The 25107-nt window shown below is 44.3% G+C and overlaps 2 protein-coding genes across 5 annotated transcripts in view; one reads left to right on the forward strand and one right to left on the reverse strand.

Moving 5' to 3' along the window:
* Positions 1 to 442: 442 nt before the first annotated feature.
* Positions 443 to 24922, reverse strand: RABEPK (Rab9 effector protein with kelch motifs). Of its 4 annotated transcripts, XM_068552618.1 has the most exons (9): positions 24885 to 24922; positions 22442 to 22491; positions 18678 to 18742; positions 15400 to 15557; positions 10450 to 10602; positions 6126 to 6287; positions 3430 to 3579; positions 1040 to 1189; positions 443 to 754 (listed from the first exon to the last, which is right to left on the reverse strand). In XM_068552618.1, exons 3-9 carry the CDS (start codon positions 18728 to 18730, stop codon positions 462 to 464), a joined length of 1119 nt encoding a protein of 372 aa, XP_068408719.1. In that variant the 5' UTR covers positions 18731 to 18742; positions 22442 to 22491; positions 24885 to 24922; the 3' UTR covers positions 443 to 461. The 4 variants fall into 4 exon arrangements, with proteins under 4 accessions (XP_068408719.1, XP_068408720.1, XP_068408718.1 ...); XM_068552619.1 differs by lacking the exons at positions 22442 to 22491; positions 24885 to 24922 and adding an exon at positions 22344 to 22420; XM_068552617.1 differs by lacking the exons at positions 22442 to 22491; positions 24885 to 24922 and adding an exon at positions 19965 to 20025.
* The window catches only part of PPP6C (protein phosphatase 6 catalytic subunit), a 34836-nt gene continuing 29823 nt past the window's right edge, over positions 20095 to 25107 (forward strand). The window contains exon 1 of the mRNA XM_068552622.1: positions 20095 to 20213. The gene's annotated coding sequence lies outside the window, so the exon portion shown is untranslated. The remainder of the gene's footprint in view (positions 20214 to 25107) is intronic.

The following is a 25107-nucleotide window of genomic DNA, read 5'->3' on the forward strand; positions in this document are numbered from 1 at the left end:
AGTGCTATGTGCAGTGGGATAGGGCGTAGTGGGGACAGATAAGGGCCAGTCTTTGTCCCTGTCCCCAGTGGCTTTCAATACCAAAAGCCAACAGTCTGCACCTCTTTCTGAGGAGCAGCTAATGAATATTAAAAACACTTCAACCTGTGAATGTCCACTCCCTAATTTCTACAGCTGCTTGTTGTATCTAGCAATTAGGATTTCTGCAACATTTTTGTGATTAGTATTCTTAACAATCAGCCAATCTATTACTCAGTTACCTGGGTTGTATTGCTGGTAAAACCCTTTATATAATAGAGGTTTTTGCCCTGGGCTATCCAGTTCATCTCTTTACCTACCAAAGTAGGTAAAAGCCAAAGGGATATATAGTGCAGAAGATATTGGAGGTATGAAACAACTAAGGTTTCATTTAACTTTTCTGAAAGTAATTGACATTTAAAAGTAATAAAAATGTAGTTTTATTAATCAACTACAGTCACAATACAATCATTATAGATTTCCCCTTCCGTATTCATCCCACCAAACACAAAACAGAGTAGTGTGTCAGTCTGACTTTCTTCATGAGAGTCACCACCTTCGGTTACTCCTTTCTCAGTAGAATCCCCTTTCGCAGCAGCACAGTTTAGAGTGGCAGAATTTGAATCTTCTTTCTCAGAAGTACATGTCACTGGCCATGGAATGATACACATGGAATGGTCCAATCGTCCAGGGGGTAGAAAAGTATCAAATTTAAGCAAGGTCCAATGCTGCTTTTCTATTTTGGAAAAAAAAAAAAAAAAAAAAGGGTCTGTGTTAAGAAATTTCCAGAAATGCTCTGTGATGTGCTGTGTCACCTGAGCCCTAACAGAAACAGGAAATAAAAGGGAAAAACCCCTAATGGCACTGTTACTGCTTTGATGATGTCATTCCCTAAAAGTCTGGTTGTCATTCTTTTGGATTTAGATGTGGAGGGACCAAAATGAAAGACCAAAGCATTGTGATACTTTTCAAAGAATGGTGACATTTGCTTAAAGACCCACAGAGAACAACACCTGCTCACCTATGTGATACTGGTACATTGTGCCCAGGGCTCCAGTGGGAGTCATCCCTCCAAAGATATACAGGTGCTTTCCTACAGCCACAGCTGAGTGGGCAGCACAGCCTGTGGGAGCTGCCCCAGTGGGACTTAGCTTCTGCCACTTCATGTCACCTGCCAAGAGATAGAAAGTGTTTAGGTACAACATGGCCTAGACTGGTTTCAAACTTAACCTGTCAGACTCCTGCAGTTTGCAAACCAATCAATCACTGAACTTCATTCACTGAGAGCTCTGAGAGATCCTATAGCAAGGTTTGGTGTGCACAAAAATCACTTGGGGGAGCTGAAATTCTGTTTGGCTAGTCCAGGGAGGGAGGGAGGGAGGGGCTCAGTAATCTATAATTTTAACAAGCATCCCAGGTGATTCTGACGTGGGTGGTCTTTGGAGCACACTGAGGAATGTGATCCGGTCTTTGGTGACCATCACCATTAAGTATTTAGGAGCCCAGAAGTAGGTGAGGTTCCAAGTGTGTGTGTGTGTTTTGTGTGTGCAAGCATGCCTGTATGTGCACACACGTGCATGTTTGAAATACAATTCCTTAGAAAGCAACTTTGTGAGTACTGGCTAGACACTAAGTATCTTGCTTACTTCATTCTCTTAATAGCGGTATGCAATTGCTATTACTTCTGCCTACCTTCTTTCTTCTTAAAGATGAAGAAATAGGATTAGAGAGGGAAAGAGGCTTGTCGGAGATCCCACAGCTAGCAGGTGGCAGAGCTAGAATTGTACTCAGGTCTGACTCCAAAACCTGTGTTCTCTATGCTGTAACGTGCTGCCTCAGCACCTATTTCCAACCTATTTCTGCAGGTAGTTGCAACTTTTCAGACAAGAATTTAAATGAGGCAGGATACCACTGGATTTTAGGTTTTAGAGAACTACCTGGGTTGGAAAGGAGGAAAAATAGTTAGGAAGTAGTTCCTTGCACAAGAGAAAAGGACTTTCTTTTTTAAAATAAGCATTAAGGGACTTCCCTTGTGGTCCAGTGGTAAAGAATCCACCTTCCAATGCAGGGGATGCAGGTTTGATCCCTAGTCAGGGAACTAAGATCCCATGTGCCGTGATGCAACTAAGCCCATGCGCCGCAACTACTGAGCTCGCGCGCCTCAACTAGAGAGCCCCCGTGCCGCAAACTACAGAGCCCACGCTCTCTGGAGCCGTGCATCACAACTAGAGAAGAGAAAACCCACACGCCACAACTAGAGAGAAGCCCGTGCGCTGCAAAGAAAGATCCCACATGCTGCAATGAAGATCCCATGTGCCGCAACTAAAACTCAATGCAGCCAAAAAAAAAATTTTTTTAATTAAAATTTTTTTAAAGAAAAAACTAAATAAAATAAGCATTAAAACTCTGTTTGACTGCTTGCAAGGAATGCTTCTGTGAAGATATTTTCCATCTGTCAGTTCAAGGCAGGGGTCCAGCAACTCAGAGTTGGAAGGTAGAATCGCCCAGTCCAGCCAAATATCCTAGGCAATGCAGGAATCCAAGCCAGTGTCAGCTGGCCTCAGATGTCACCAAACCAGAGAACCTATTGTTTGGCAAGGTAGCCCGATACACTGCACAGCAGTTCTCATGCATTCTGCCCATAGTTCCAGTTCCTGTCGTCTGGAGCAACGCAGAACATATTCATTTGTTCATCTGTCCACTTTTTTTTTAATATTTTAAATTTTTTTGTCCGCACTGTGCGGCATACAGGATCTTAGTTCCCCAACCAGGGATCGAACCCATGCCCCCTGCAGTGGAAGCGCAGAGTCTTAACCACTGGACCGCCAAAGAAGTCCCTATCTGTCCACTCTTAACAGATATGCACTCATCACTCGCGACCTGCCAGACACTGTGCTCAATGCTGGAAATATACTGGCGGAAAAAAAGAGACAAAGTCCCTGCCCTAAAGGAGCTCATAGTCTGCAAGAATGATCCAGAAAGAGTCCAGGCTCTCTAGGGCACATCAGCCCTTCAGACACTTAAAGACAATTCTCATGTTATCCCTAACTTTCCTCTTCTCAGTGTTTTTAACAATTTAGCGTGACAGTTCTGGTTGTCCACCTCCAGACACACTCTAGAAGTTATCCATGGGGTTAACGGGTATTGCTTGAAAGAAATCCAGTCGGGAAACACAAAGCATAATGAATTTTAATGAAAGAGCAGGGTTGTTGGAAGGATAAGAAATAATGGGTAGGTACATGGCAAACAGAAATACGTGCTTTTATTGTTATTTCTTATTATTATTCAGGCCACATTTCACAGAATCTAGTGAAGGTTCTGCTGGCTGGTCAAGAGCAAGGCTCTAGTCAATCAAAGCATATTTTATTTAATCCTAAGCAGACAAGCCCCCATGCTCTCCACCCTACTTACTGATATCAATGCAATGGAGATCATCATAGAAATTGTCCGCTGCCAAGCCTCCATGGATGAAGAGCTTTGTCTCTGCTGCCACCATCACATGACCATGCCGGGGGGATGGAGGTTTTCCAAGTGTCTCTGGTTGTGACCAGGTCAGGGTATCTAGAAAAATAAATTCAGTGACATTAGATGACAAAGCTATGAAGAAAGAACACGAGAAATATAACTAAGCCTCACCTCCCAGCAAGCAGAGATGCTCCAAGCAGAGAGGGACCTGGGGGGTCATTCACTGCAACTTGCCAACCCAGCCCAGGCCTCCCTCCGTCCACAGCCTTTACAGCCTCTGCTGGTACACATCCAGGGCTGGAGAATTCACTGCCTAATATGCCTGCCCCTTCTACTGGGCATTAAGGAACCACTTCTTGCTTTGAATCAAAAAAAGACCTCCCTTAAGTTTCTTCAACCTAGAACGGCCCCAGAGTTAAAAAGAATGAGTCTACTTCTTCTGGGACAGGCCTTCAGAGTTTTCTCTTTTTTAAGACAATATTCTTAATTGATTTGCTGGAAGGGTGGGGAAAAAAATAGACTACTTTTAAAGTTAGCAGGGCTTCCTGAAGTGGTTGTATAGGATAATGGTTAGAGGATGGGATGTGGAGTTAAAACCAGGTTACTTCACTGAATAACTATGTGGCCTTTCACCAGTTAATTCTATAAGCTTCAGTTTCTGTAGTTGTAAAATGAGGAGAAACTACCTGATAATACCTACCTCTCAGGGTTGAAGTGTGGATTAAATGAGATAATGTATGGAAAGCACAGGCACAGAGAAAGTACTCAATACATGAGAGTTATTAATATGGGTATGATCCAAATAGTGCAGATGTATTTTACCTGTTGAAAACCCTTCATATCTTCAAAATTGTACATATATAGAATTCAGGAAAATCAATCATTTCAACATACCAGATAAGTCTTAAAGGAGTGCTACAAAAATTATCTGAGACAAAAGCCTGCCAAACAAGTTATCTCTGAATTACCATTTGTGACATGCCTGAAGGTTGTTCAAGGAGTCCCCAGAGTTCCAAAGAATACAATTTGAAATAATCAGAAAAAGTTTATGCCTAAATATGTTTACCACAGCGTTGTTTGTAATAGAGAAGAACTGGAAATAGCCTAAGTCCATCAACAGGTGAATGGGTGAGTTATTGCTACAGTCATGATAGAATACTATGTATTCATTAAAAACATTGAAAAAACTTTGTGATTACAGGGGAAATGCTTAAGTGAAAAATACAGGATACAAATAGTACACCTAGAATTATCTCTGCTATTTAAAAAAAAAAAGCACCGTAGTTGTACTGAAATGTTAACAATTTTGGGGTGATAGTATTTTTTATATATATACATATATATATATGTATATATTTTTTTCTCTTACAGTTTTATATATTCAAAACCAATATTATTTAAAATTTTAAAACCGCTTTAAAGGAATCACACAGTCCATTCTTTCTGGATAAAGTCATACTGTGACGTGTCTTAATTCTTAATTTAAACTTTGTAAGTTCGAAATTTTGCTTATTGCCTTTTCTCAAAAAAGGCTGCAAAAACACTCATGAAAATTATTTTTGTCACATGCTATTTGTAAAGTATTATTCATAAATGCCCACTAGTAAGAGGAAGAAATGTAAATAAATACTACTTAGACAAAAATTTGGCAAGAGGTCTCACAATTTTAAATGTTCATACCATTTTGACCCTACGTAATTCCACTCCTTAGCATCTAGTCCGTATTAAATTGTTGTAACATGTGCAGAAATTAACGTATATATTCACTGTAACACTGTCAGCAAAAAGGTCAGTCAATAGGAAAATGACTGAATGAATAGGGATTCCCACACAAAGATATGCTTTGCAAGGAAATTTCTGACTTAGGAAAGATCCATGATGTGTGATTAAATGAAGGAATAATAATGATAATACAATGATTATTCATTAGGTGCTTCCTATGTGTTAGGCACTGTGCTATGCACTGTATCACATTATCTCATTTAATCTTTCCAACTCTTTGTGGTAGGCACTATTACTATCTCTATTTTACACATCAGCAAACTAAGGCCTAGAGAGATTAAGAAATTAGTCTAAAGTAATACAGAAACTAGATGTCAGATCTGGTCCTGAGTCCCTGTCCTATGGCTTCAAAGTTTATACTTTCGACTAGTACTAAGATCTGCCCTTAGACCTGCAAAAGTAAGAGGCAGACCAACATTTATAATTTAATAATTCTATGTGTGTGTTTTAAAGTTTTTATATAATTTCAAAATCCATAGAAAATTCATAGATGTTCATAAACACATGTGCATATGATTTATAATTGCACAGGAAAATCTGGAGGTAGACATTAGGAATGGCTAACAGTGTTTACCTCTGTCTGGGGAGTGGGAAGGAAAGGTGTAAGGGGTAACATTTTACTTTTTTGCTTTATAAACTATACTGTTTAAATTTTTAAAATTGATCAATTATTCCTTTTTAAATGCAAATTTTGCTATGGGTAGAAGATATCAGCTAAGAGATATACTGAAGAAGTCTAGAAGTGAGACACACAGCCAGGTTGTCATTTTCTAACCTCTGCTTCCTTCATCGGGTAAGCTGCAGGCCGGGGTAACCCTGACCAGGTAAGTGGCAGCCCCAGGGTTCCCCCGAGTCCATACTTGCATCAAACACATGCAGCTTCACATCCTGCACGGGCTGGGCGCCTCTCTCTCCGCCCCCAAAGACATACAGCTGGTTTCCGATGGTTGCCGATGATGTGTGGAATGTTCTTGGGGATGGGGGTGGGCTGGTCACCTTTGGCGTGGTCCAAGTCCTCGTTTCTGGTCCACAGAGAAGGTAGGTATCTAAAACACCCAGGCTGAGGGGCCTCTGACATCAACTCTGGGGCTGGGCAAGGTCATTTTGCAAACCCCAATCCTTAAGGCGGACAGTGTAGGTCTAGGCGGGGATCTCATGCCACCAAATTCAAGGAGGGGTAGGGGGCAATACTTAGGGTTTGTCCAGATAGACCCAAATTCCCAAGATTGAAAAGCCACAAGTACAATTAAGAATGAGGCCAGTTTGTTTTTGGAGGCCTTCAAACATCCTCTCTGAACCCTACTCCCCTTTGATGACTGACTACCCTGCCCTGTGCCCATTCAGAGGAGCCCAACAGCTGCTAAAATTCATTCCCACTAGATGCAAGAAACTAAATGTGCCAAGTTTCTCAGGATATGTGGCCACTAAAAGAAAGTAGACAATATTATTACAGCTTCAGTAGTAGCAGTAATTGTCCCTACTACACAGTAAGTGCTAAATAAATACTAGTTTCCCCATTTTACAGATAAGGAATTGAAGCAGAGACAGATTAAGTCACTCATTTAAGGTTACATGGCTAGTAAATGGCTGAGTTGCGATTCAAATTCTGTCTCAACACCACCAAGATCTATGTATTTTCCACTCTTCTGACTTGAAAATAAAATTTCACCACGTGGGTAGGTGTACAGAAGCTTATTTCTTTTCAGAATGAAGCATGAATTTTATAGAAACACAAGCAGTAACTGAGCACCTCCCTTGTGCAGAATCATTGCCCTGAGCACTCTGCCATCCCCACTATCCTCAGTCAACCCTGGGAGGTGGGTGGAAAGTATCTCCACTTTGCAGATGAGGGAACTGAAGCTCAGAAAGTCTAAATCCTTTCTCCCAGGTCACAGTGTTGGTGAATAGTAGAGCAGGGCTCTGAACACAGATCTGTCAAAACTCCCGTACTTATTCCACTACAACACACTAGGAATTCTTCCTCCCTCCCTTCCTCCCTCCCTCCCGTGCCACATGGCTTGTGGGATGTTAGTTCCTCAACCAGGGATTGAACCTGACCCCACGGCAGTGAAAGTGCCAGGGAATTCCCAGGAATTATTTCTTGACTGGGAAATTCTGTGCCTTTTGTAAAGGTCTTCATTCAGTATAAAAGTGGCGCACGAAGCATGTGTAATATGTGTGGGACTCAAAACATGAGCCTGGAGACCAAACAAGTCTCAGCCTATATCCAAAACATAATGGGGACTTCCCTGGTGGTCCAGTGGTTAAGATTCCACGCTTCCACTGCAGGGGGCACGGGTTCGATCCTTGATTGGGGTACTGAGACCCGCAAGCTGCATGGCCAAAAAAAAAAAAAAACCCAAAACAAAGCATAACGTAATTGTCTCTATAGCTACAGATCTTGGACAGCTTTTGGATTTTAGGGGGAGTTAGAAGGGGCACAACCTCCAGGGTCAGAAGATCCTGGGATGGTGTGGCTGCCAAGCCAAACGTTAGCACAAATAATACGAAAGGAGTCCTAAGCCAGCTGAGGGACTCGCCTTAGTAACAAACGCAACTAATGATTCACTTACATCTTTCATATTTCCTGGGCATGGTGTCAAACTATACTTTCTAGGAGAGAAAAAGGATCTGGTGGAAAATCAATTCCTTTGACAAAAGCTTTCCAAATTCTCACTGTATTTTATTTAAATAGATGCCATCACTGAAAATCAAAGGAACTGATCTCCATCCAATCTAAAACTGATTTCCATCTGTCGAACCATAGCTACATCAACCACAACAACAATTATTGAGCATTAAGTATGTGCCAGATTTGAGTTAATTTAAATTCTTGCCAAACTTAACAAGGTAGGAACTGTTACTATCCCAAAATGACAAAGACCAGCTGTTGTAAAAATAAATCTGTTATCGATACAGGGAACTGGGCGAGAGTTGACTGTTCTGTGAAAAATGTCCAGATTACTAGTAATTAACAAAATGCATATTTAAACAATTAGATACAAGGGGTTTTTTTGCCTATCAAATTAGCAGTGCTTAAAAATGATAAATTCGATACTGGTCAGGAGTGAAACAAGAACTATTAAACACAGTTGGAGAGAGGATAAGTTGAAAAAAATCTTTCTGGATAGGGAATTCCCTGGTGGTCTAGTGGTTAGGATTCTGGGCTTTCACTGCCGTGGCTTGTGTTCAATCCCTGGTTGGGGAACTGAGATCCCGCGAGCCACGCAGTGCAGCCAAAAAGAAAAAAAGTTAAAAAAAAAATCCTTCTGGAGAGCAATTTGATAGCATGTACTAAAAGCCTTAAAGTCCAGTGTTTTATCTAGTTCTTTTATTTCTGGGCATGAGTTCTAAGACAATAATTTTTTTTTTTTTTAAACATGGAAGAACTTTTTTTTCTTTTTATTTATTTATTTTTGGCTGTTTTGGGTCTTCGTTGCTGCGTGTGGGCTTTCTCTACTTGCAGCAAGCGGGGTCTACTCCTCGTTGTGGTGCCCAGGCTTCTCGCTGAGGTGGCTTCTCTTGTTGCGGAGCATGGGCTGTAGGTGTGCGGGCTTCAGTAGTTGTGGTGAGCGGGCCCAGTAGTTGTGGCTCGTGGGCTCTAGAGCACAGGCTCAGTAGTTGTGGCGCACGGGCTTAGTTGCTCCACAGCATGTGGGATCTTCCCGGACCAGGGCTCGAACCCGTGTACCTTGCACTGGCAGGCGGATTCTTAACCACTGCGCCACCAGGGAAGCCCCTAAGGCAATAATCTGAAATACAGTCAATGATTTCTGAACAAAGATGTTCACTGCTTTGTTATTTATAATGATAAAAATCTGAAGACAACCTATATGTTAAAAAAAAAAAACAGGGGAATTATGGTATTGTCATAAAAATTGAGGGACTTCCCTGGTGGTCCAGTGGTAAAGAATCCACCTTACAAAGCAGGGGACACGGGTTCGATCCCTGGTCAGGGAACTAAGATCCCACATGCCACGGGGCAACTAAGCCCTTGCACCTCAACTAGAGAGTCCGCGTGCCGCAAACTACAGAGCCCATGCGCCCTGGAGCCTGCGTGCCACAACTAGAGAGAGAAAGCCCACAAGCCACAACTAGAGAGAAGCCCATGCACCACAAGGAAAGATCCCATGTGCCGCAACTAAGACCCAATGCAGCCAAAAATAAATTAAATAAATAAATAAATAAATCTTAAAAAAGTGTGATGCAGCCATTAAAAATGATTTCAACAAAGCCTTATTAATAGGGAATTATTTCTGTGCTAATTATGAAATTAAAAAGAAAAAGATACAAGAGCGTAGTGGTGAAATAGGATGATCTCAGGTTTATAAAAATGCAGAGAAAAGACAGAAAGGAAGTACACAGAACTGTTATTAATAGCCTTAGGTCACAGGATTGTGGATGGCTTTTGTCCACTTATTTACACTTTTCAAATCTTTTACAATGAATATAAATTATATTTATAAAGAGAAAAACAACAACAAAAAATGTTTTTAACTGACAAAAAGTCAGGTCCACCTCCCATGGGTGGTTCAGCAACATCCTCGCAGTAGTGATGTCCCCAAACTGCTTCCTCTGTGATAAAACTGCCAGTGAGACTAGTCAGGAGCTTTGCACTTTTTGACTAAAAGAAACATACTAGGAGGATCTAGATCAGGGTTTCTTAACTTTGGCACTACTGACATTTTAGACTATATAATTCTTTATTGTGAGGGGCCTTCCTGTGCATTACAGGATGTATGGCAGCGTCTCTGGCCTCTACCCAGTTGATTCCCTGCCCCGAGGTGTGACATGGCCAACTGTCCCCTGGGGGGCACCATCGCCCCCATTTGAGACCTCCGCTGTAGGTGACTTGGGTTCTAGCCTGCCCCAGTCCCTGGCTCCCTGGTGACTTTAGGAAAGTCACTTCCCCTTGTGAGACCTGGGTTGCCCACTTGGCATAGCTTTTCTCTGAAGTCTCTTCCAGCTTTGGCTTTTAAGAAATGGATAATTTGTACACGTTATGAGGAAAACAAAATGTAATTCTATTATTTTCAGATTCTGCCAGAAGTTAAAATTTCTATTTTCTATGAGGTCAGCAAAGTTAAATGGATTAGTCAGTACAATCCACATGGGCTTTGGTACAGGAATTGGAATTGGATTTATTTATTCATTTTGGTAAATAAATAACCTTTGGCTACTTACCAGGATTCAGAACTTGTAGGCAATTTCGATTTCCTGACTGGTCGGCACCTCCAAACACCCAGATGCTGTGAGGTGTGCAGGAGGGAACAAAGCTGGCATGCTCGTACCGGGGCAATAGGCCCTCCGAGGTGGCTAAATCCCACTGGTGTGTTCCTAGGAAACATTTCACCCAGTTTCTAGATTGGGGCTGCCAATGGCTTATACTGGTTAACAAACCTGGGGGAGGGTACTGAGGAGAAAAGGGTCAAAAACATAAGTGAACAACCATCAGAGAAAAGGAGAATGTGGTCAACCTCCAAAAATTTTTATATCAGACACTTGGGGGGGGGGGACACGTCTGACTCGTCCATAAACCCTCTTCTACGGGAACTGTCCCCATTCTCCCAACCCCAGGGATAGATCCCAGGAGATTTGGTTGTACTACACCTTGACTTTCTAGCCTTAGCTGATAGGGTCAAAGGTAGTCACTGGACCCAAAATGGGCCAATCAGATCCTCTCTCCCAAGAATCTGGAATTCAAATAGATTTCTGGGTTTGGGTGGCCATCTTCTACCATGTGTGGAGAAGGAGAGAAAGCCAAAGTATGGGGAAGAGAAGAATGAAACATCTACATAAAGAAGCAGATCTCTCCACAGATAGTGAGGGAGGAAGTAGATGGTTTTTGACAGCTTTCTAATTCTTGCTTCCACTCTCTCCTGAGGCTAGGCCAAATCTCCTGCCTTTGGATTCTCTTTCTTTCTTTTTTTTTTGCTGGTTTAAGAGAGTTTCTATTACCTGCAAGTAAATGACTTCTGGCTAAAACAATTTCACAGACTATTAAAACCTAACTTATTAGTTATTTTAATTAGTAAACCACTTACATATGACCTTTACAGGCATTATCTTGTTAGATCATTACAAGTGCCAAGTGAAGCAAGTTATTATCCCTATTTTATGGGACACTGAAGCCCAGATAGTTTAGGTGGTTTAGCCAGAGTCATAAAGCTAGTAATAGGTCACGACAGAATTGTAACTGTACTAGACAGCAAGCTTCTTGAGAGCTGAAAGAGATTTAATTTACCTTTGATTTCCTAGTACAGGGTGTAGAAATTCAAATGCCTACAGAGGATTGGAGGAAATTGGAGAATGAGAGCCCCACTGATAGGTGGCAGCTCAGTTGCAAAAAACTGTCACCATGTAGACATACAGGCGTACTGATGTCAGATCTTCCAAGATTATCAAGAGAGGCCAAACCACCTCAAGTTTTACATGCAGACTCTCCTGCACATTTGGTTAGTAAACAACTGAGATCAAAACAATACACAGGGGCATCTCTGGTGGCGCAGTGGTTAAGAATCCGCCTGCCAATGCAGGGGACACGGGTTCGAGCCCTGGTCCGGGAAGATCCCACATGCCGCAGAGCAACTAAGCCCGTGCACCACAACGACTGAAGCCTGCGCGCCTAGAGCCCGTGTTCCACAACAAGAGAAGCCACCTCAATGAGAAGCCCACGCACTGCAACGAAGAGTAGCCCCCGTTCACCACAACTAGACAAAGCCCACGCGCAGCAACGAAGACCCAACGCACCCAAAAATAAATAAAATAAAATAGATAAATTTATTAAAAAAAAAAACGACAGTAGACAGCAACGTTACACACGGACCTAACAAAACATGTAACAGGGCTTCCCTGGTGGCGCAGTGGTTGAGAATCTGCCTGCCAATGCAGGGGACACGGGTTCGAGCCCTGGTCTGGGAAGATCCCACATGCCGCAGAACAACTAAGCCCGTGTGCCACAATTACTGAGCCTGCGTGTCTGGAGCCTGTGCTCCGCAACAAGAGAGGCCGCGATAGTGAGAGGCCCGCGCACCGCGATGAAGAGTGGCCCCCACTTGCCGCAACTAGAGGAAGCCCTTGCACAGAAACGAAGACCCAACACAGCCCAATAAATAAATTAAAAAATAAATAAATAAATAAATAAATAATAATTAAAGGTGCTAATAATTAAAAAAAAAAAAGCTTTAAAAAAAACAAAAAAACATGTAACAAAACACCAATTTTCTTCTGCCATTGTGTGGTACATAGTAGTCGCTCATTCATTCATCCAAATACTTATAAAGCACCTACTCTGCGCCAGGCACTGTGGTAATGGCTGGGGATACAATGAGAAGCAATATAACCATGCCATTATAACCATGTTCCCTGTTTCCAAGGAGCTTATACTCTGGTGGGGAAGACAGACAACAAACAATCACATGTGAAAAGGGCTGTGAAGGGGGATAAAGATGGGAAAGTACAGGATACTATGGAAACACAGAGAGTGGTTGTGTCATTGTGATTTACATTAAGAAATACATATTTGGTCTTCATCTCTTCCAGGCACAGAGCTCTGAAAATCCTTGTGATGACCTAAGTGATAAGACTGATAAAGGTGTCTTTTATTATAGATAACAAACCCCCTGTCAACCACACCTGAGTTTATGTTAATGAGGTGACTTTTGGAAAGCCCCTAAGGATGGGAGCTGGTTGCCAGGGGAACTAACCATGACATTACAGGGTTAGAACTTTTCAGCCCCAGACAGTGCCCCCTACCCCCAACTCCGGGGAGAGGAGAGGGCTGGAGGGTTGACAATCACCAATGGTCATAACTTAATCAATTATCCCTCCATAAAAAAGGAGGGGTTGCAAGAGCTTCCAGGTTGGTGAACTCATGGAGGTATTGCAAAGGTGGGGCACCTGGACAGGGCATGAAGTGCCTCTTCCCACATACTTTGCCCTATGCATCTCTTCTATCTGGCTATTTTCTGAACTCTGTGAGCCTCTCTAGCAAATTAATGGAACCTGAGGCAGGTGACATGGGAACCTCCCATTTATAGTTGGTCAGTCAGAAGCACAGGTGGACTTGTGATTGGCATCTGAAGGGGAGCAGGGAGAGTCTCGTGGACTGAGCCCTTCACCTGTGGAATCGGATGCTAATTCCAGGTAGAACTGAACTGAGTTGTAGGACGTCCAGCTGGTGTTGCAGAATTATTTGGTGTGGGGGGAAATCCCCACACATCTGTCAGGCAGAAGGGAAGTATGGAAGACTAGTGTTGAGAGGAGGCATGGGAATAGAGAAGGAAAACAGAAGAGTCTCTCCTTTACAGTGGCAGTGCCTAAACTAGTCCTAAACTAGTGGCAGATGTATCAGGGCAACGTTCCTGATGAAAGTGTCATTTAACTGCGATCCGACAGATGAATAGTAGCCAGATGATAAGGAAAAGGAAGAGCCTTCCAAGCAGAGGGAACAATACAGTAAGTCCCCTACATACGAACCTTTGAGTTGCAAACTTTCATGTCCAAATCACTTAAGTTTGTTCACATGTCTGGCGTTATCTGTAGAAGTTGGGTACCTAGGCTAACTTTGTCAGACTTAGGAACAAATTGGATTGGCTTCCTTGGTGGCAGAGTGGTTAGGAATCCGCCTGCCAATTCAGGGGACATGGGTTCGAGCCCTGGTCCAGGAGGATCCCACGTGCCGTTGAGCAACTGAACCCGTGCGCCACAACTACTGAGCCTGTGCTCTAGAGTCCACGAGCCACAACTGCTGAAGCCCGTGCACCTAGAGCCCGCGCTCCACAACAAGAGAAGCCACCGCAGTGAGAAGCCCGTGCACCGCAATGAAGAGCAGCCCCCGCTCGCCGCCACTAGAGAAAGCCCACGTGCAGCCCACGCGCAGCAATGAAAAAACCCAACTCAGCCAAAAATAAAAAATTAAGGAAAAAAAAGAACAAATTGGACTTACGAATGCGCTCTTGGAACAGAACTCATTCTTATGTAGGGGATTTACTGTATATGCAAAGGGTTGGAGACCAAAAGAGTTCAAGGAACTGAAGGATATTCAGTGGAGCAAGTGTGGGTTTGGGGGAGCTAAGAAATGAAGTTGGGGATAGCCTGAAATTGGGGAGTGACATGATCAGATTTATATTTTAGAAAATACTCAGCTAAGTAAGGAAAATGCAGTGTACAGGAGGTAAACTTGGAAGCAGGCAGACCAGTGAGGAGGCTGTTGTAACAGTCTAGCTGAAAGATAATGACGCTTGGACTACAGTAGTAGCAGTGCAAGTGGACAGACATGGATGAAAATAAGAGATATCGGGCTTCCCCGGGGGTGCAGTGGTTGCAAATCCACCTGCCAACGCAGGGGACACGGGTTCGAGCCCTGGTGCGGGAAGATCCCACATGCCACAGAGCAGCTAAGCCCGTGTGCCACAACTACTGAGCCTGCGCTCTAGAGCCCGCGAGCCACAACTACTGAAGCCCATGCGCCACAACTACTGAAGCCCATGCGCCTAGAGCCCGTGCTCCGCAACAAGAGAAGCCACCGCAGTGAGAAGCCCGCGCACCGCAACAAAGAGTAGCCCCCACTCGCCGCAACCAGAGAAAAGCCTGCACGCAGCAGCGAAGACCCAACACAGCCAAAAATAAATAATAAATGAAATAAATTTTAAAAAAAACCAAAAAAATTAAAAAAAAAGAGATATTTAGGATTTGGTGATTAATTGGCTACGTGGATAGAAGAGGTGGAGGCATCAATGCCTCCCAGAGAAATAGTTGATGAATGAATGGCTGGTTATCCAGGGCTCCATATGGACTCTTTCCCCCAAATCAAGGAGGTCTTGGTTGGGTGGATATATTCCTGGAGTCTGTTGAGACCTTAGGGACCTCTCAGTGATGTTCATTTTCTCAGAGGAAAACCCTGCTGTCTGGTCTGAACTGATAGTCTTAGGAATGGTCATGGCCGGCAGCACAAAGCCCCGCTCTCTGGCAATATAGGGCGTGTGCTCCGCAGCTGCTGGTCTTTTTTTTTTTTCTGGCCACGCCGAGTGGCATGCAGGATCCCAGTTCCTCGACCAGGGATCAAACTGCAGTGGAGATGCAGAGTCCCAGCCACTGGACCGCCAGGGAATTCCCCACAGCTGTTGGTCTTACCCAGATCTATGGTGTGCACATCTGAGAAGCTCCTGTTTGGATCTGCTCCCCCAACAATGAAGACCTTCCCTCTCTCGGCATCACCAACAGGAGGCAAATATGAGCAGCTATGGCCAACCCGAGCACAGGGGCTGTCTCCAACCGGGGTCAAGGTGTACCTGCCAAAGGGAGGGTATATTCAGGAGGCCTGAGCAGAGAATAAATGCAGCGGTATGTTCTTTGCATTCCTCATGGAACAGTCTCACCAGAATGAAGGGTCTTATACATACACAGTCATTTTAAATCATGTCCAGCAAAGCAGCATTTTCCTAATTAATGAACAGTACCTTCCCTTTGCACATAACCTTTGACTTTTCAATTTTGTCACTACTTTCATCTCACATTAACTTAATGGGGATGCCCTGGGCTAGTAATTGTCCCCATTTGGTAGAGGGGGAAACTGATACCCAGAAATGTCCAATGGTGTGTCCTGGCACAGGATGGTAGTTATGAACACGATTTGCAAATTCAGACAGACCTAGTTCAAGTCCCAGTTCAAGTGCTTTCTTGATGTGTGCCCTTTTGGAAGTCACTTTACCTTTCTGAACCTTAGTTTTCCTCATTTGTAAAATGAAGACAGCAATAGTTCTCAGCTGTGAAGAATGAGATGCAATCTTGTAACATGGCAGGAAGGACTCAGTTAATGATGGCTAGAGCTTTATGTGTAATTACATGAGAACAGCCCCAAAGCTCTTGTCACTAGTCAGTGATGCTTCCCTCTGCCATGTAATATTCTCCGTCATTCACTGATTCTTTTTTCTTTTTCTTTAATTTAATTTGTTTATTTTTGGCTGCACTGGGTCTTCGTTGCTGTGCGCGGGCTTTCTCTGGTTGCAGACAGCGGGGGCTACTCTTCGTTGCGGTGCGCGGGCTTCTCATTGCGGTGGCTTCTCCTGTTGCAGAGCACGGACTCTAGGAGTCCAGGCTTCAGGAGTAGTGGCTCGCGGGCTCTGGAGCGCAGGCTCAATAGTTGTGGCGCACGGGCCTAGTTGCTCCGCGGCATGTGGGATCTTCCTGGACGAGGGCTCAAACCCATGTCCCCTGCATTGGCAGGCGGATTCTTAACCACTGCGCCACCAGGGAAGCCCCATTCACTGATTCTTAAGAGCTTTTCCAGATTACTCATAAAGCTCAACCTGATGGAAGCCAAAAACCAGGACTTTGAAAAATCAAATACAGGGGCTTCCCTGATGGCGCAGCGGTTGAGAATCTGCCTGCCAATGCAGGGGACATGGGTTCGAGCCCTGGTCTGGGAGGATCCCACATGCCACGGAGCAACTGGGCCCGTGAGCCACAACTACTGAGCCTGCGCGTCTGGAGCCTGTGCTCCGCAACAAGAGAGGCCACGACAGTGAGAGGCCCGCGCACCGCGATGAAGAGTGGCCCCCACTTGCCGCAACTAGAGAAAGCCCTCGCACAGAAATGAAGACCCAACATAGCCAAAAATTAATTAATTAATTAATTGATTTTTTTAAAAAAATCAAATACAGGATCCATTCATTCTGCTCTGGAAAGTTATTCTGAATGCTGACTGAGAAAGCACACTTCTTCAAGCTTTCTGGTTGGAAAAGGAAACTCTGTAGCTGTTTTTCAGGCCCAGTCTTATCTGACCTCTCTGACATGTGGTACTCTTGGCTCTTCCCTCCTTCTCATACCTTTCTCCTGCCCTGGCTTCCCCACACCCATTCCTTTGGTTCTCTATCCACCTGTCTGGCTGCACTTTCTGTTTCCTTCTCTGACTCCTTTTCCTCCAGCTTTCTCCCAATCCTCATGGGTTCTCTTCTTCTCAGTCTAGGTTTGCTTGCCTGATCAGTTTTATATGTACTGATGGCTTCAATTACCACCCATCTACTGTACGTGTTCATCAGTGACTTTCAAATCTCTATTTCTTTTCCAGATCTCTCTTCTGATGTCCAGATTCACACATTCCACATTACCACCTGCATGACCACTAACCACATACCATGCATGCTGCTAACTTCGCTACAACCCTGGATTCACTTAACTTGCACAAAACCCCTCTGGGGACAGTACTACTATCATCATCTGAGGTTTACAACTCAGGACCTGAGGCTTAGAAAGGTTAAATGACTTATTCAAGAGCTCACAGCCATCCAGCTACATGGTGAATAAGACAAAAGAAGTCCCTGCCTTTACAGCACTGACAGACTAGTTGGGAGGAAAAACATTAGACAGATTAATTTCCAAATATCCATTTCATTTCAGTTGTGTTATAAAGGAGTACAGGATATATACAGGATATATAGTATGAGAACATATCACAGGGGGACCCTACCCTGTAAGGGGAGGTAGGTGGGGACAGGAGTGGTCAAAGAAGACTTCCTGAAGGAGCCCCATTTGAACTGAGATCTGAAGTATGAGTAGAAGTTAGCTGGGCAAAGAGAGGGACAAAAGATGGGGGGAAAGGATGATACAGGTAGAGGGACCAGCACATACAGCTCCCGAGTGGGACAGTGCAAGCCACGTTAAAGGAAGAGAAAGATAACAAAGGCTGAGTAAGGGGACTTGAGGTTGGAAAGACAGGCAGGGACAGATCACGCAGGGCCCAGTGGGCCATTTTAAGGACTCTGGTTTTTATCCTAAGACCAATGGAGAGGCACAAAAGGTTTTTAAACCAGGGAATGCCATGATCAGATTTATGATGCGTAGAGAGCAAGAGTGGACACAGGGAAGCCAGATCAGGGGCTCTCCTCCAAGTTCCTGCAGAAGCATTGCCTCCTCTCTACAGCCCTCTGTGAGCCCTGCTTCAGCACCGGTCACTGTTCCCCCACTACACTGAGACTATTCACCTTTGTACCTGCATCACCTACACAGCGGCTGGCCCTGTCAGGCCAGTGTTAGTTGCTGAACGAAGGGTTGGTTGAACAAGCGCTCAAGAAATAGTGAAGCCAGTTTAATCCAAATCCAATTCCCTGAAAATCTTAAAAATGAGTCAGAGCTTGGGGGAACACACAGTGTTGGAGCTGAGGATGCCAGATGGTCAGTGCCTTACTCTTCCTGGCAAATGGATTTTAATAAGATCAACATCTGCTCTGTGATAATTATTGCCCCACTACCTTTCCTCTGAAGATCTTCTCAGACAGTTTGAGTCTAATTACCAGAAACTGCAGACAGTTTCAACTCTACCCTTTTTCATAGATGATCAAATATGTTAGTAAACTACTTATAAATGAAAAAAAAACTCATGTGTTTCTCTGTTTGAATCCTTCCTTACGGACCATGTTGCTTTCCTGGGCTTGTCTCCAGGCTCCAAGACTGGCAGCTGCTTCATGGTGTCCTATGCCTAAGAAAGAAAGGTACTTTTTAGACATTTACAATTATCTTCTACCTAAAAAACACAGCAAATCAGGTTACTTGCCTCTTTAAAAATTTTCCTGTTGATGTACCAATTTCTAGGGCCTGATTAATTTGAATAAGCATTACCAACCTTTTGATATAAACTTATATTTGGGAGGCAACTATGACACAACTTTCGTAATCCAATTACAGAGTTTTTTTGTTTTTTGCCTAAAGTTTTCTGTGTCCATGGTTTTCATGGGGAAGGGGTATATATCAAAATAATTTTCAGAGGTCATAAGGTAGTTATGTTTATCAAAAGACAACATTTAAAAAGTCCAAGAAATACTGAACTCTAGGATAAATCCTGGCCTCAGCATGACATTCAAAGCCTTCTGGTCTCAATCTTCTTTTCAGGAACTCACCTCTACAATTTCTTGCTATATTGAACTGTTCTTACTATATTTGTTCCCCTAAAATGCCAGGCCCTTTCATAACTTGCATCCTGTGCTGCTTCCCTTACCTGAAATGTCTCTTCCCTTCTGGTCAACTAGAAAACTCCTAGTCAACCTCCAAAGCCCAGTTCAAATGTCCCCTCCTTAGTGAAACCTTCCCTGATTTGTTGCTTTCCACTTACATCCTCAAGTTACTTTATTCTCTACCTGAAGGTATCTATTAAGCTGTCGTCATTGCAGGGATCACCCTGAATGTAATCATCTATTTAAAACTCTCTAGATTCTAGACTAAATGCCACTAGAATAAATTCCAAGCGAGCTGGGCCTCTCGGATTCATTCAGAGAACCAACCAAGCGGCCCGGCATAGAGTAGAAATGAGGGATGAGTGAATGAAGAAAGAAAATGGATGAGATGTCTGGGAGGTGAATGGATAAATCCAATCTTCAGCCTAAGCCACTAACTGCTGTCCCCAAAGCCTAAAGCTCAGTGAAGTAAACTTCACCTGGACCGGGACTTCCAGCAGCCGCCCCTGCCAGGTCCATCCCCAGTCCCATCCCCGCTTGGCAGCGCTAGGGGATAGGAGACAGGGTCAGGAGAGAACAGGATGGTTCCTTTCCGTCAGTGTGGCTGGGCCGGAGCCAGAGGAGGTCTCCCGAGCGCTTTCCACTCGGCCCAGCTCCACTCCCTTAAAGGATGCGGCCCCCCAGCCACCCCCACCCCGGCAACGCTTCAAACCGGGGTCCCGGAGCCCCCCCACCTCCGGACCGCATTACCTGCGGCGGCTTAAGCCAGTCCTGGGCCGTGGCTCCGCCCCAATTGGGGCGGTTCTTGGACCTTCGCCCCTCCTCCAGACCCCGGAAGAGCGCAGCGGCCAACCGCTCTCCACTCCTAGGGCCGGGTCACCAGGGCGCGCCCTTGGAAGGGAGCCGGGAGGGGTCCTAGCGGCCCGGGTTCGACCCAGCTGTGTATTTCTCCAGAGCTGAACTGGCCGGGTCGTCCTGGGGCCTTACCTCCCCGGCTGAGTAAGTAAGCCAGAGCTACTTGGAGACGACTTACAAGCGAAATGCCAGGGGTTGGGCATCCAGTTAGGTGACCCAAATCCCTTGGGCTACTTTAAAGGAACTAGGATATTTTCAGTTCCAGCGGTTGTTAGAATGGTTTCTGAAAGGGAGAGTTGAGGGTGCTTTCCTAGGTGTGAAATTTCCCTGCGCAGTCTTATTTTTTTTAAATTAATTTATTTTTGGCTGTGTCGGGTCTTAGTTGTGGCACAGAGGATCTTAGTTGTGGCCCGTGTGCTTCTCTCTAGTTGTGGCCTGCGGGTTTTTTCTCTCTAGTTGTGGTGCGCAGGCTCCAGGGTGCATGGGCTCTGTAGTTTGTGGCACGCGGGCTCAGTAGCCGTGGCGCACAGGCTTAGCTGCATGTGGGATCTTAGTTCCCTGACCAGGGATCAAACCTGCGTCCCCTGCATTGTATGGCGGATTCTTTACCACTGGACCACCAGGGAAGTCCCCCTGTGCAGTCTTTAGGCCAGTTCAAGCTTTGGCACCCTAAAGAGCTGACTTATTCCATAATTAGCGTTTGTAACTATAGCAGGCACTATGCTGAACCAGCCAAACCTGGCCCCTGGCCTCCTGGAGTTTACAAACTAGAGAGAGATTAAACAGAAAAACAAATAACTAGGTACGCTGGTAAAAAGTGCAAGGAATAAAAAGTTCATCAAGGAAAGTATCTATTTTTGCGGAAGATACTTTTCTCTGGGCCCCAGTGTCACCGGTCTGTAAAATGGAGCTAATAAGACTTATGTCACAAGGTTATGGTGGGGAATACATGAGCTAATGTATGTAAACTGCTTAGTGCCCAGTGACTGGTGCAGAGCTGGTTGTATGTAAAATGTAATGCTATTCCTAGGTGTAAATGAACTCTAGACACCAGTCCTGAGTGAGATGTATTCATCTGCATTACTGTGGTCTCCTTCATAACCATAGGTTCCCTGTGGCTTTCCTGAAAATGGAGAGCTGGCTCACCTATGTCTATGTTTCAGAGAACCGCACAATCAGGAGGGCTGAGTTGTTGTATCCTAGGAATTGGAGGAAACAGCTAAGGAAGGAAACCACACGAGCGCCTGCTGCACAGAGCTATGGTAGCAGAGTGGGAAGCAGACAGACATACTTGGGTTCACATCCAGGCTCCCGCACTAACCATCTAACCTTGACATTTGGCAAGTTCACCCTCTCTGAGCTCTAGGTTCTTCATCTCTAGAATGGGAATAGTAATTACCCACCTCAAAGAGGGAGCAGTTGAGAGGATTTGATAGTACAGCTGAAAGGTGAACTTGGTAAATCTTTTCACTACTTGAAACCGTAACAAAAATTTATTGACAAGATGGAATTTGCAGTCTGTTGCTCTTTTTATTGCTCACATATCCTATTCCAAAGACCTGGAGTCTTTGTGAGTTCCCACGTTAATGGAAAAATCTCCACTGACTGTTTGCCAAAGAGGAGTTTCCTGCTCTCTTTCAGGAAAGAAAACTAAGGCCAGGTTGGCTCTGCCATTCGTCCATGTGCATCTAGACGGAGATTTCTGCTCACAGATGCAGAATGCTCTCTCACCCCCTGTGTCTTTAGGCTAAATCCATTTCAAGGTGCCATGCTGGAGTTGCACATAAACAAGAAAAATCGGAAGAGGTTTGTGGACAAAATAGCAACTAATTTTCATTGTGGGATCTATGCTTTTAGACTAGAAATCACTTTTCAGGAAGTGCTGGAAAGAACTTTGGAGATCTATTTTTAAACTGGAAATTGAGGCCCAGAGAAGTTAAAATGACTAACCCACATAAATGGGAGAACAGGAACCCAGATCTCCTGTTTCGTGCGAGGAAGACTAAGAACATATTCCAGTCAGCAAGCTCTGTACACTGTCTCTGTAACACACCACCCAATGTGTCTATCATCTCTTCTAAGAACTCACCCAACTGGGAATGTCAAGAGTGAGGTTCACTGAATGAGGTGGGTCTGCAGGAGGGACCTTCTTACTGCCAGACAGTTTGGTAATGTGAGGACTGCCCCCTATTTTCCCTGGAAGGGGATTGTCTTCATTACCTACCTGTTCACTGACTTATCAGCAAGGGAAGCAATGATGCAGGTGACACCTACCTTTCAAGCACTTTATTGTTTGTAAAGAACGTTCGTATCCATCTCCCTATTTGTCTCCCTTCCCAATTCTGAGACGATATTTGAATAGGATTAATTACCAGTTACTGAGGATCAAAGATGAAAAGTGAATTGTCAGTTTTTCAGAGGACTGTAAAAAAAAAAAAAAATCAAACAACAATAGCATCTTTCCCTCATTTGGGGTTTTTTTTCCTCCAAAAAACTCTGAGCATATTATTCCTATACTTTTTTTTCCCCCCTAAAGTCTTAAATGTTACCTCTTCAAAAAGGCCTTTTCTGCTCACCCAATATTCAGAGCTAACACACTGCACTCACTGTACACGACATTGTTTTAAACCCTTTCCATATATTAACTCTGTTTAACCTCAGTACAAGCCTAGAAGGTAAGTATTCTTATCATCTCCATATGAGGCAAGCACTGTTATTATCGCCACATTGGAACTGAGAAAACTGGAGCACAGAAAGGGTACATAACTTTGCCAAAGTCACACAGGGAGTAGTAGAGCCTGGGCTTGAACTCTAGCCATTTGGTGCTAGAGTCTGCACACTTTACCTCCACTATGTTGCCAACCTAAAGTAGGCCTCTTCTACTCCATTTTTCTTACAGCACTCCTTCTTTCCCTTTTTTTCTCTTTTTTTGCCATTAATCATACTTTGTAATTAATTCTTTCCTCATTTACATGTTTGTTATCAGATTGTAAGTGCCATAGGGCAGGGATCATATCTGTCTCATTCACATCATAGGTATTCGTTGAATAAATGAAGAAATCTATGCTTGTGGGCACCATTCTGCAACAGACTGTTAAAAATTAATTTTACTTTGAAACAATTTCATACTTACAGAACAGTTATAATACAAAGAACATCACCCAGAGACCTCAATAAAGTTTCGCCACATGTCGTCAAAATACACTTTAGGGCCAGAGGATCCAGTCCAGGGTCACTTGAACAACAAATATTTACTGAGCACCTGCTACTGTTGGACTATATAACCGTCTCCTAACCGGTCTTTCAGCTGCAATCATTGCCTCCTACAGTCTTACACAGCAGCCAGAGCGACCCTTTTAAAATGAGTTAGATCATGTTACTTCTCTGCTCAAGACTCGGCAATAATTCCCCATTACATCGAAAGTAAAAATCAGTGTTCTTTTCTCTCATCTCCTCTCCTACTCCCCTCACCTTGATCCAACCACACTAATCTTCTTGCCATTTCCCAAAGATTCTAGACATGCTTTTATCTTAGGGCCTCTGCATCAGCTCCTCTCAAGAATTTGTCTCAAGTAACTGCATGGCTAACTCCCCCACCTCCTTGTTGATTCCTAAACATGCATCACTACATCTCCCTTGCTCTGTTTTTTTTTTCCCCCTAGCACTTACCACTTTTATTTTTTAATTTATTTATTTTATTTATTTATTTTTGGCTGCATTGGGTCTTTTCTGCTGTGCGCAGGCTTTCTCTAGCTGTGGCGAGTGGGGGCTACTCTTCGTTGTGGTGCACGGGCTTCTCATTGCAGTGGCTTCTCTTTTTGTGGAGCACAGGCTCTAGGCGTGCGGGCTTCAGTAGTTGTGGCACATGGGCTCAGTAGTTGTGGCTCGCAGGCTCTAGAGCACAGGCTCAGTAGTTATGGCGCATGGACTTAGTTGCTCCACAGCATGTGGAATCTTCCCAGACCAGGGCTCGAACCCGTGTCCCCTGCATTGGCAGGTGGATTCTTAACCACTGTGCCACCAGGGAAGCCCACCACTTTCTAATATACTCTACAATTATTTACTATATTATTGTTTAATGGTTTATGTTCTGTCTCCTTTACTGCAGTATAGCTACAGGTTGAGGATAGGGATCTTCTTCTATTTTGTTTGCAGAATACCCTAAGCACCTACAACTGTACCTGGCATATAGTTAAGTGTTCAATTAATAGCTGTTGAGTGAAGGAATGTTGAAAGTGTGCTAAGTACCAGGTCCTGTTCTTGGTACAACAAAAAAACTCTCTGCCCTCATGGGACACGCACTGAAGTAGACTTAAGCCACCCAGACCTATTCCAGTCTTGGCTCCCCTGCTTATAGCCTGTGAGATCTGGGCAAGTTACTCAACCTCTCTGAGCCTTCCTTTGCTATCAATCGTTATGAGGATTAGACAGAAAAACAGCATTTGTATAGTGCCTGGCCTAAGAAGAGCTTTAATATTTGTTTCCTTTCTTTCCAGGCTGGAAAGTTGGTAGCCTGACATCTCTGCCAAGGGTTTAGGCAAGGTTTCTATTAAGGCCTTGGAAAGGTGCAAACAGGTTACTATACGGCCAGGCCTACCCAACTTTTTTTTTTTTGGCCCTACCGTGCAGCATGCGGGATCTTAGTTCCCTGACCAGGGAGGAACCCGTGCCCCCTGCAGTGGAAGCGCATAGTCTTAACCACTGGACCGCCAGGGAAGTCCCCAGGCTTACCCAATTTTTAAGTGAAGATATTCTGGTGAGAGAATGCTTACAAGAGTCGGAGTGAGAAACCAGGGAATGGCTAGTGTCACCTACTTTGCCATTTTGCATCGGAAAAGCCTCGCTGGGTCCCCAGAGGTGAAAGTCTAGAGGAAGGGAAGGGGAGGAAAAGAAGAGTAGCTGGCCACTATAGAAAACTACAAATCCCAGCACCCCCCACGATAAACAACTACGGGTCTCAGTAGTTTCAGCTCCCTGGACCCAGAGACTTCTGGGGACCTGCAGCCTGTGTTCCGCGGGAGAGAGCGTGGGGCGTGCC

The sequence above is a fragment of the Eschrichtius robustus genome, chromosome 10 (genome assembly GCF_028021215.1).
Source record: "Eschrichtius robustus isolate mEscRob2 chromosome 10, mEscRob2.pri, whole genome shotgun sequence".
Classification (NCBI taxonomy): Eukaryota; Metazoa; Chordata; class Mammalia; order Artiodactyla; family Eschrichtiidae; genus Eschrichtius; species Eschrichtius robustus.